Source organism: Grammomys surdaster, unplaced genomic scaffold, assembly GCF_004785775.1.
Source record: "Grammomys surdaster isolate TR1022 unplaced genomic scaffold, NIH_TR_1.0 184, whole genome shotgun sequence".
Lineage (NCBI taxonomy): Eukaryota > Metazoa > Chordata > Mammalia > Rodentia > Muridae > Grammomys > Grammomys surdaster.
The window spans coordinates 878,060-889,329 of record NW_021604629.1 but is presented as its reverse complement, the minus strand read 5'-3'; the positions used below and the strand labels follow the sequence as shown (position 1 = coordinate 889,329).

Below are 11,270 nucleotides of genomic sequence, written 5' to 3'. Positions count from 1 at the left end.
TCTGTGAAGAATTGAGTTGGGATTTTAATGGGGATTGCATTGAATCTGTAGATTGCTTTTGGCAAGATGGCCATTTTTATTATATTAATCCTGCCAATCCATGAGCATGGGAGATCTTTCCATCTTCTGAGATCTTCTTCAATTTCTTTCTTCAGAGACTTGAAGTTCTTGTCATACAGGTCTTTCACTTGCTTGGTTAGATTCACACCAAGGTATTTTATATTATTTGCAACTATTGTGAAGGGTGTCATTTCCCTAATTTCTTTTTCAGTCTGTTTATCTTTCATGTAGAGGAAGGCTACTGATTTGTTTGAGTTGATTTTATAACCAGCCACTTTGCTGAAGTTGTTTATCAGGTTTAGGAGTTCTCTGGTGGAAGTTTGGGGGTCACTTAAGTATACTATCATATCATCTGCAAATAGCGATATTTTGACTTCTTCCTTTCCTATTTGTATCCCTTTGACTTCTTTTTGTTGTCTAATTGCTCTGGCTAAGACTTCCAGTACTATATTGAATTGGTAGGGGGAGAGTGGGCAGCCTTGTCTAGTCCCTGATCTTAGTGGGATTGCTTCAAGTTTCTCTCCATTTAGCTTGATGTTGGCTACTGGTTTGCTGTAAATTGCTTTTACTATGTTTAGGTAGGGGCCTTGAATTCCTGATCTTTCCAAGACTTTTATCATGAAGGGATGTTGAATTTTGTCAAATGCTTTCTCAGCATCTAGTGAGATGATCATGTGGTTTTTTTCTTTAAGTTTGTTTATATAGTGGATTACATTGATGGATTTCCGAATATTGAACCATCCCTGCATTCCTGGGATAAAACCTACTTGATCATGATGGATGATTGTTTTGATGTGTTCTTGGATTTGGTTCGCTAGAATTTTATTGAGTATTTTTGCATCGATGTTCATAAGGGAGATTGGTCTGAAGTTCTCTTTCTTTGTTGGGTCTTTGTGGGGTTTGGGTATGAGTGTAATTGTAGCTTCATAGAACGAACTGGGTAGTGTTCCTTCTGTTTCTATTTTGTGGAATAGTTTGAAGAGAATTGGTATTAGGTCTTCCTTGAAGGTCTGATAGAATTCAGCACTAAAACCATCTGGTCCTGGGCTTTTTTTAGTGGGGAGGCTTTTGATGACTGCTGCTATTTCCCTAGAGGTTATGGGACTATTTAGATGGTTTATCTTCTCCTGGTTTAACTTTGGGACCTGGTATCTGTCTAGGAAATTGTCCATTTCTTCCAGGTTTTCCAGTTTTGTTGAGTATAGGCCTTTGTAGTAGGATCTGATGATTTTTTAAATTTCTTCAGTTTCTGCTGTTATGTCTCCCTTTTCAGTTCTGATTTTATTAATTTGGATACTGTCTCTGTGCCCTCTGGTTAATCTGGCTAACGGTTTATCTATCTTATTGATTTTCTCAAAGAACCAACTCCTGGTTTTATTGATATTTTGTATTGTTCTTTCTGTTTCTATTTGGTTGATTTCAGCCCTGCATTTGATTATTTCCTGCCTTCTACTCCTCCTGGGTGTATTTGCTTCTTTTTGTTCTAGAGATTTTAGTTGTGCAGTCAACTTGTTAGTGTGTGCTCTTTCCAGTTTCTTTTTGTAGGCACTTAGAGCTATGAGTTTTCCTCTTAGCACTGCCTTCATGGAGTCCCACAAGTTTTGGTATGATGTGTCCTCATTTTCATTGAATTCTAAAAAGTCTTTAATTTCTTTCTTTATTTCTTCCTTGAGCAAGTCATCATTGAGTAGAGAGTTGTTCAGTTTCCATGTGCACGTGGGTTTTCCATTGGTTTTGTCATTATTAAAGACCAGTCTTAGTCCGTGGTGATCTGATAAGATGCAAGGGATTATTTCAATCTTTTTGTATCTGTAGAGGCCTGCTTTGTGACCAATTATATGGTCTATTTTGGAGAAGGTACCATGAGGTGCTGAGAAAAAGGTATATTCTTTTGTTTTAGGATGAAATGTTCTATAGATGTCTGTTAAGTCCATTTGGTTCATAACTTCTGTTAATGTCAAAGTGTCTCGGTTTAGTTTCTGTTTCCATGATCTGTCCATTGCTGAGAGTGGGGTGTTGAAATCCCCCACTATTATTGTATGAGGTGTAATGTGTGTTTTGAGCTTTAGTAAAGTTTCTTTTATGTATGTAGGTGCCCTTGCATTTGGAGCATAGATGTTCAGAATTGAGAGTTCACCTTGGTAGATTTTTCCTTTGATGAGTATGAAGTGTCCTTCCTTATCTTTTTTGATTAATTTTGGATGAAAGTCGATTTTATTTGATATTAGAATGGCTACTCCAGCTTGTTTCTTGGGACCATTGGCTTGAAAAATTGTTTTCCACCCTTTTATTCTGAGGTAGTGTCTGTCTTTGTCACTGAGGTGCGTTTCTTGTATGCAGCAAAATTCTGGGTCTTGTTTGTGTATCCAGTCTGATAGTCTGCGTCTTTTTATTGGGTAATTGAGACCATTGATGTTAAGAGATATTTAAGAAAAATGATTGTGGCTTCCTGTTATTTTTGCTATTAGAGGTAAAGTTACGTTTGTATAGTTATCTTCCTTTGGGGTTGTTGGAAGATTACTTCCTTGCTTTTTGTAGGTTGTAGTTTCCCTCCTTGTGTTGGCGTTTTCCATCAATTATTCTTTGAAGTACTGGGTTTGTGGGAAGATATTGTGCAAATTTGGTTTTGTCATGGAATATCTTGGTTTCACCATCTATAGTGATTGAGAGTTTTGCTGGGTATAGTAATCTGGGCTGGCAATTGTGTTCTCTTAGGGTCTGTATGATGTCCGTCCAGGCTCTTCTGGCTTTTATAGTCTCTGGTGAGAAGTCTGGTGTAATTCTTATAGGTCTGCCTTTATATGTTACTTGACCTTTTTCCCTTACTGCTTTTAGTATTTTTTCTTTGTTTTGTGCATCTGATGTTTTGATTATTATGTGACGGGAGGTATTTCTTTTCTGGTCTAGTCTATTTGGTGTTCTGTAGGCTTCTTGTATGTTTATGGGCATCTTGTTCTTTAGGTTAGGGAAGTTTTCCTCAATAATTTTGTTGAAGATATTTACTGGCCCTTTAAGTTGGGAATCTTCATTCTCATCTATACCTATTATCCTTAGGTTTGGTCTTCTCATTGTGTCCTGGATTTCCTGGATGTTTTGAGTTAGGGGTTTTTTGCATTTTGCATTTTCTTTGACAACTGTGTCAATATTTTCTACCGTATCTTCTGCATTTGAGATTCTCTCTTCTATCTCTTGTATTCGGTTGGTGATGCTTGCGTCTGTGACTCCTGATCTCTTTCTTAGGTTTTCTATCTCCATGGTTGTCTCCCTTTGAACTTTCTTTATTGTTTCTATTTCCAGTTTCAGATCCTGAATGTTTTTGTTTAATTCCTTCTTTGTGTTTTCTTGCATTTCTTTAAGGGATTTCTGTGATTCCTCTTTAAGGGCTTCTATCTGTTTACTTGTACTCTCCTGTATTTCTTTAAGGGAGTTACTTAATTCCTTCTTATAATCCTCTATCATCATCATGAGAAGTGATTTTAATTCTGAATCCTGCTTTTCAGGTGTGATGGGGTGTTCAGGGCTTGCTATATTGGGAGAACTGGGTACTGATGATGCCAAGAAACTTTGGTTTCTGTTGCTTATGTTCTTGCGCTTGCCTTTCGCCATCTGGTTAACTCTAGTGTTGCCTGCCCTCACTGTGTAAGACTGGAGTCTGTATTTCCAGTTATCTTGCTTGTTGCAGAGCTCCTCAGAGTCCAGATGTCTCTGTAGTCTTATGATCCTTATCTTGGTGTCTGCTGCTCTGAGTGCAGTGGCTCCTCTAGGATGACTCAGGAGTCAGTATATCCACAGGACAGGAGTACATCAACTCAGTGTCAGCTGCTCTGAGTGCAGTGGCTCCTTGGCTGCTCTGAGTGCAGTGGCTCCGGCTTCTCTGAGTGCAGTGGCTCCTCTAGGATGACTCAGGAGTCAGTATCTCCACAGGACAGGAGCAGACCAACTCTGTGTCTGCCCCAGCCCACAGGACCAGGCAGGGAAGGAAGGGAAGTGGAATTCCAGAGGGGCAGGGTTTGGGTAGCTGCTGTGTCCTGAATGTCTCTGGCTCCCAGATGTGTCTCTGGGGCTTAGGGAGTGAGATGGAGTTCTTACCGGCTGCTCTGTGTGCAGTGGCTCCTCTATGATGACTCAGGAGTCAGTATCTCCACAGGAGAGGAGCAGACCAACTCTGTGTCTGCCCCAGCCCACAGGACCAGGCAGGGGAGGAAGGGCACAATGTCCACTCCTTATTATCTATATTTTAGGTTCAGTTGCTCAAATTTATTCAATTTTCTTAATAGTGTTTCTTCACAGTAAATAAAATTTTATGTAGGAAAAACCTAAAATGCGGAACAATATAACCTCATTTCCATTTAAGTTATCCTGTTAGCTTTCAGTCTTCAGTATAAATCTTTATTGAAAACACTGTGAACGTTCATGGTATAGACAATTCAGTATTTTTGGTCTTGCTGAAGTTTATAAATATCTCTATCTCCTTGTGTCTCTAAACCCATTACACTAAGAAAGAAGACTTAAATTCTAAATCTTATTTTCTAATATCATAATTTTCTCAATATTCATTATAGAGATCCCATGACCTAACAAAACTCTTAGACTCTCCAGTCTCATGATGATGATCAAGTTAGTTAGAGTATATCTTGCCCACAAGAAGAATGTGATGTTTGTTCCATAATAATAGTTCTAGTATTTTGTATGAGTTCTAATTTGTTCACTGATTTTTTACTGACAGAACTAAGACTATTACACAGCCATTAACAATAGCATGGAGATTTTTAAATACCCATTCTGACACTCTTCAAGAACTAGTGTTAACATCATTTCAAGGACTCTGTTTTTAAGTGTGTATGTAAATATGGCTAAAACTCAAACCAAATCTTCTATGTTATCGAGAACTAATTTCCTTAAAAAATGAGAATTTATCTGGTTTTTGGATATTTATTCTTACTCTCTGATGTATATATATGATTGATATATATGCATATATAGTAAGAATACATATCTTAAATAATAATAGCAAAGCATTTATTAGAAAGGTTGGCTCAACAATAACTTTAGATTGATAACTCTCAACACATCCTCTATATGACAACAGTGCTGACACCATTATACAGGTTGTGCTGGAGTGTGCAGTAAGTGCATGATGCAAAGGATCACTGCTGAATTTGCACTCCTCTGTAAAAATCTATCCTATTTCTTGAAGAGTCACTTACCCAATCTCATGGATTCATTGTGAAATTACATGTAGAGACTGCAGATTTTTAGAGACCAACTACTTAGATACCAAACACATCAATTCTTATCTTCTCAAGTATATAGGCTATCTACTTTCTGTCTTTGCTCAGGCAATTTATACATACACACACACACACACACACACACACAATTATACAATGACATTATGCATTTAGGTTGTTGTGAGAAATAAGTGAGTTCACATAAAAAGAAACTAAAACTTAGTCTGACATTAAACAAGGAATTTATTATCAAGGAATTAGTTTGGTATCATGTAATAAATACTCAGTGTGTCATGGGTAAAGGAAATCACCACAAAGCTCTTGAATTTAAGAGAATCTATGTATATACTCTGACAGTTGCCTTCCTTAGAGCATCCTTTACATCTCTGTTCCTGAGACTATAGATAAGGGGGTTCAGCATAGGAATCACCACAGTGTAGAATACAGACAGCACCTTATTCTGTTCAGTAGAGTAGTTGGACTTGGGCATCACATAAATGAAGGTAATGGTTCCATAGTAGAGAGTGACTGCAGTGAGGTGGGAGGTACATGTGGAGAAGGCCTTGTGGCGGCCCTCAGTGGAATGCATCTTCAGGATGGTGATGAGAATGTAGATGTAGGAGACAGCTATGACAAACACTGTCACTACAATAATGGAGCCAGAAGAGATAGAAGGGATGATTCCAACAATGGAGACATCTGAGCAGGAAAGTTTCAGCAAGGGAGAGAAGTCACAGAAAAAGTGATCTATCTGATTTGGTCCACAAAAGGACAGATTTAACAAACAACCAGTAAATGTCCAACCATTCATGCAGCCACCAACATAGGACATTCCCAACAATAGAAAACAGACTCTAGAGGACATGAGTGTTGAATAGAGGAGAGGTGAACAGATTGCTACATAGCGATCATAGGCCATGGCAGCCAGTAGGAAGCACTCAGCTGACCCAAATGACACTGTAATACAGAGCTGAGCTGCACAGGCAGCTACAGGTAAGGCTAGCCCATGTTCAAGGAGCTCCATAAGCATTATAACTGAGACTGAGGTTGAATATAAAATGTCTACAAAGGCCAGATGACTGAGGAATAGGTACATGGGTGTGTGCAGCTGGGAAGAAATTCTTATCAATGTGATAATGCTTATATTGCCTACTAAAGTGACAGTGTATACTCCTAGAAATATTACAAAAAAGACAATACACAGCTTAGGGTCCTCTGTTAGTCCCAAGATGATTAGCTCTGTCACAGTGGTGTAGTTTTCAGCCTCCGTCTTTTGTGTGAGTTGTTCCTGTTGAGGGAAATGAAAATATTTGTATTTATAATGTTCTCAATTGGCACATTGCTGGATCCCTTTGATTGTCCTCATACTTGTTCATAGTTATCTCCTCTGCCCAGCACATAAATACATATTTCTTAGAATTGGGTTTTTGTCCTTTTCTCTGTGAATAAAATGAAACTAGTAAGCCTCACTCTCTGTCACTTGTTATTTTGTCATATGGACTACTTATTTAAAGTTACCAGTCAATACTTTACTATTAATATCTCTCTACAATGGTCAAGATCCATAATTGCAATGATTTATTTATTCTTATGATACTCATTCACAGAAATTTCCACAGACACTTCTTACATTATGTTCAAATACCCTTTTGCTGAAAGTGTCCTGCTCAGATGTCTCTGTTAGTGGAATCGTCCCCTCCATATCTTCTGGCTCCATTATTTCAGTGACAGTTATTATCATAGCTGTCTCCTACATCTACACACTTATCACCATCCTGAAGATGTGGTTCACTGAGGGCCACCACAAGGCCTTCTCCACCTGTACCTCCCACCTCACTACAGTCACTATCTACTATGGGACCACTACCTTCATTTGTATGATGGCCAAGTCCAACTACTGTACTGAACAGAACAAGGTGCTCTCATTATTCTACACAGTGGTGATTCCTATGCTGAATTCCCTCACCTATAGTCTCAGGAACAGGGATGTAAAGGATGCTCTGAGGAAAGCAATTGTCAGAGTATATTCATAGACTCTATTGAATTCAAGAAATTTGTCCTGATTTTCTTTGCCTTTGTCACACCTAGCATCTATCACATGGGCCTTTACTGAATGCTTTGTATTAAACCCTGTGTCTTTGCACTATTCTTACTTTTATACATGTGTGTATCATTTTCAGGACTACTTGAAGTCATGAAGTGATAGGAATAATCATTGCTACTATTGAACTTCTGCAAGATATCCAGCTCTTGGCCTTTATGTGATTTATGTAGCAATCAATAATTTGTGTCCTCTCCTTCCCGTGGCTGGTGGAAGTTTCTACCCTATTCTGTTTTCTGGTGACAAGTCAGAGAATAAATGTGAAGAATTGTTTGCATACATTTGTGACAGGAAATTCTTGGTATAAGCATGCCATGTCCAGATTGAGACAATATTCGATGGCAGAGAAATCAGCATTTGAATAACATAGGGATAACCTTTACACAGTGTGCAAAACATTATGCCTACCTTATTCCTTCCAATTACATAATTTTCAAGAGTCATTATAGAGGATGATATGATCATCTCTACATACTTACTAAATATAATATGTATAGTATATAATTTTCTGCTGACTATGTTTATGCAGTTCTTGGGAATCTAAACATTTATTACAACCAGAATTATAATATTCAATATCTTTCCAGAAATAAATAACAATTCCTTAAAAGTTTCAATTGTTTTTCCTTTAGTGAAAACTAAGCATTTAGTTTCTCTGATGATGAGCCTGAGTTCTTCCACTAAGTTAACTGTGAAGAGCAATGACTCAATACTTCAATACTACAGACCATTCAAAACTATCTTGTACTATTTCTATAGTAGATATTGATTGTATTCAAATTAGACAAGTAACAGATAGCTTATTACTGCCATGTTAGCTCTATCATTAAAACTTTATTTTCTCTTGTATTAATTGTCAGTATGCAATCATACAAACTTTTTAATGCAGAAAATCATTGAAATACTTGAATAAAGCTATCATACCTCCACTGATTTCCTTATTCTAATGTTAAATATTCACGATTTCTTAGCTTGGGGTAATGATGCAGTGAGGAGGGAGGATATTAGTGTGGTCAAAGCCCCTGACCCATGGTGACAAGCAAAGCATCATTCTAATCTTTTCTGGCAAGGAAAATCATCCTAACTCTATCAAGCTTGCTGGTCCTTTAAAATCTTTCTCTTTAGACTTTGAAAATACTTGGGACTGGCAATCTCTTTGGCTCTGAGTTTTGTATTTGTTCAGTGATGTTATTTGTCCATATACTATAGCTTTGTTTTAAGATTAAAAGTAATGGAATCTGCAAACCAAGAGAGGTATTACATTACATAGTTATGCTGAATAACTTCTTTTTTCCTCTTTTGTTGAAAATTAATTTTCTCTAACATCCTGATCATTGGTTCCCATCCTCTACTCCTCCAGTTCCTCCACACTTCTCCTTCCATCTGGATCTACCCCATTTATGTCTCTCATTAGACAACACACAGGTGTCTACAGGAATATAATGTAATAATATAGTGGTATAGTACTAAATACTAGATAAGGTAAAACAAAACTAATACATTGGAATCACACAAACAAACAAACAGACAGACAAACAAAACCAAGAGAAGAATCAGAGACCCACTCATTTGAACACTCAGGAATCTCATAAAAACACTAAATTGGTATTCACAATATATACACAGAGGACTTGGTACAGACCCAGTCAGACTCACATAGGCCATGTGTACACTGCCTCAGTTTCTGTGAGTTCACATATGATATTTGATCATGTGGATTTAGATAGCCTTGTTTTCTTGGTATCTTCTATTCCCTCTGGATCTTACATCCTTCTTTCTCCTCTTCCACAGGGTTCCCTGACCACTGAAGTGAGGGATTTTCTCGATGAAATAAAAATGAAATGGTGATGCTTTCAACTGTTCCATGTTTCGAAGTGTATAACTGTCCTTTCCACATGACAGGGCTTCTTATCACACATCTCCAAGTAAGTAAAGTCTCTCCTGTCTGCCTGAGTCTAGACTAAGACATTCTTATGTGCCCTACTTATGACCCCTACTTGCCCTTCTCTTACTCCCAACTGCACACTTGTATTGCTGATGTCTAGACTGGCTTTTTTGCTTGTCACCATGGATCAGGGGCTCTGACCACTCTCATAAATTCCCCCCCCACTGCATCAGTCATTAGTGATGGTAAATAGGACACAGGACTTGACGTATACTCCAAACTAAGTATCAGACTTTGTCTCCAGATTTTTTTTTCATACTCTTAGCTCTCAAGCTTAGTTGTGGCTGCCATTGATTGATATTTTCTGGGTCCACAAGTCTAACTAATTTAACTGTATCAAGAGCAGCACAGGGCCTCTCTTGTTCACCTTCTCCAACCAATGAACATCCTTGTCAATAGAACCCATGACCCTTGTACTTACCATCTAGAAGCAGAGTTGGGAGACTGAATTCCAAAATGTACTTTATGAAAGTGTATTCCATTTACTTTCACAAAATGTTGCTGACTGAATGCAAGTTAAATTATGGAATACACTTGTTCTCCAAAAATATGCATGGAACAGGAATGATGGTTGATATCTTTGAGCAAGAAGGGAGAGAAAAGAGGTTCTGGGTAAGCATACCAAACCCTTGGGGCTATTGCTGCCTGTCCCTTTGAGAGACAGGTCCTTCTGTTTTTTTATATATAGTAATTATTACTGGAACAAAGTAACTCATTAAGGCCTGGCTGACCCTCCCAAAGGGGCATTTACAAGCGATGGTTTACTTTGGAATTATTCTTCATTGTTTACTGAAAGCCAGTAAAATTGTTTTGTTTTCCCAGAAGAATATAGGACACTCAAAAATAACTTATTTTGTTAATTGATGATAGCTAGTATGGTTGATGTAAGATGACTTTCCAGTTTAACTTTAAACCAAATTGAAAAGCCATGTTCAAAATGAAAGATAAAATACTAAATAATGAATATATTACTTCAAACTATTGTTTATTTTTCTGAAGAAACATTAAGATGATGCTAAAATTATGTATATAAGATTCACCCTTTTTTAGGTATCTTGAGCCTCTATCTTCCCACCCTTCAATACAGCAACCTAGGAAGACCTTCAGAGGCACCTGAGCATCCACATTGCATTGCAGGCAATAAGACAAATGCATTAAATACTTGACTCAATTCACACAAATATTCTGCCTTTCTCTTACTGTCTTAAGACTTTGATATAGGCATCCATTGTTTCTACAAGTCTTTGAAGAATAAGAGACTGCAGAGCATCTGAAGTGATATAGTGTGGTATATATAATTATTGTTGTCTGTGCTTTTATTCTGCACCAGACATTTATTTCATGCCTGTTGTAAGATCATCTGTCCACATGTACATTCTTCAATATAAAGTCATGAAAGTATTTTTCTTTTCCTACAGGTGAAATTCACTGTGGATCTTGAAATGGCCTTGTAAGGCAGCTGCAACTTCTGTCAAGTATATTCTAAGACCACACCTGAATGAATAAAGGTACCTGCGATCATAGAGACAGAACTAAAAACCCTTAGCTTCATTTCAACCATTCACCAAAACTATGATATATTTTTACCACCTCCCAAACACCCATTGACAGTTTTGACTGCCCAGAGACTTCATAGTCTAAGGAAGACTCCCATGGACTATAAGGAAATGTAACAAACCACATAAGCAGATTCCAAGTGTGTGTATATGTATATGTGAATATATACATATATGTATACACACATATATCATATGGCATATAATATACATCATATACATATGTGTATATGTATACATATGCATATGTACACACATGCACACACACAAACATACACACACACATATATGTGTGTGTATATATATATATATAAATATACATGTATATATAGTCTAACTCCAGCACCAGTGTCTACAGTACTAGGCTTAGGACAATG

At 37.4% G+C, this 11,270-nt stretch overlaps 1 protein-coding gene across 1 annotated transcript; it reads right to left on the bottom strand.

Moving 5' to 3' along the window:
• Window positions 1-5,628: 5,628 nt before the first annotated feature.
• LOC114621663 (olfactory receptor 473) lies at window positions 5,629-9,258 on the bottom strand. Its single transcript, XM_028768029.1, has 2 exons — window positions 9,160-9,258; window positions 5,629-6,579 (listed from the first exon to the last, which is right to left on the bottom strand). The coding sequence occupies exons 1-2, from the start codon at window positions 9,256-9,258 to the stop codon at window positions 5,629-5,631; spliced, it is 1,050 nt and encodes a 349-aa protein (XP_028623862.1).
• Window positions 9,259-11,270: the final 2,012 nt, after the last annotated feature.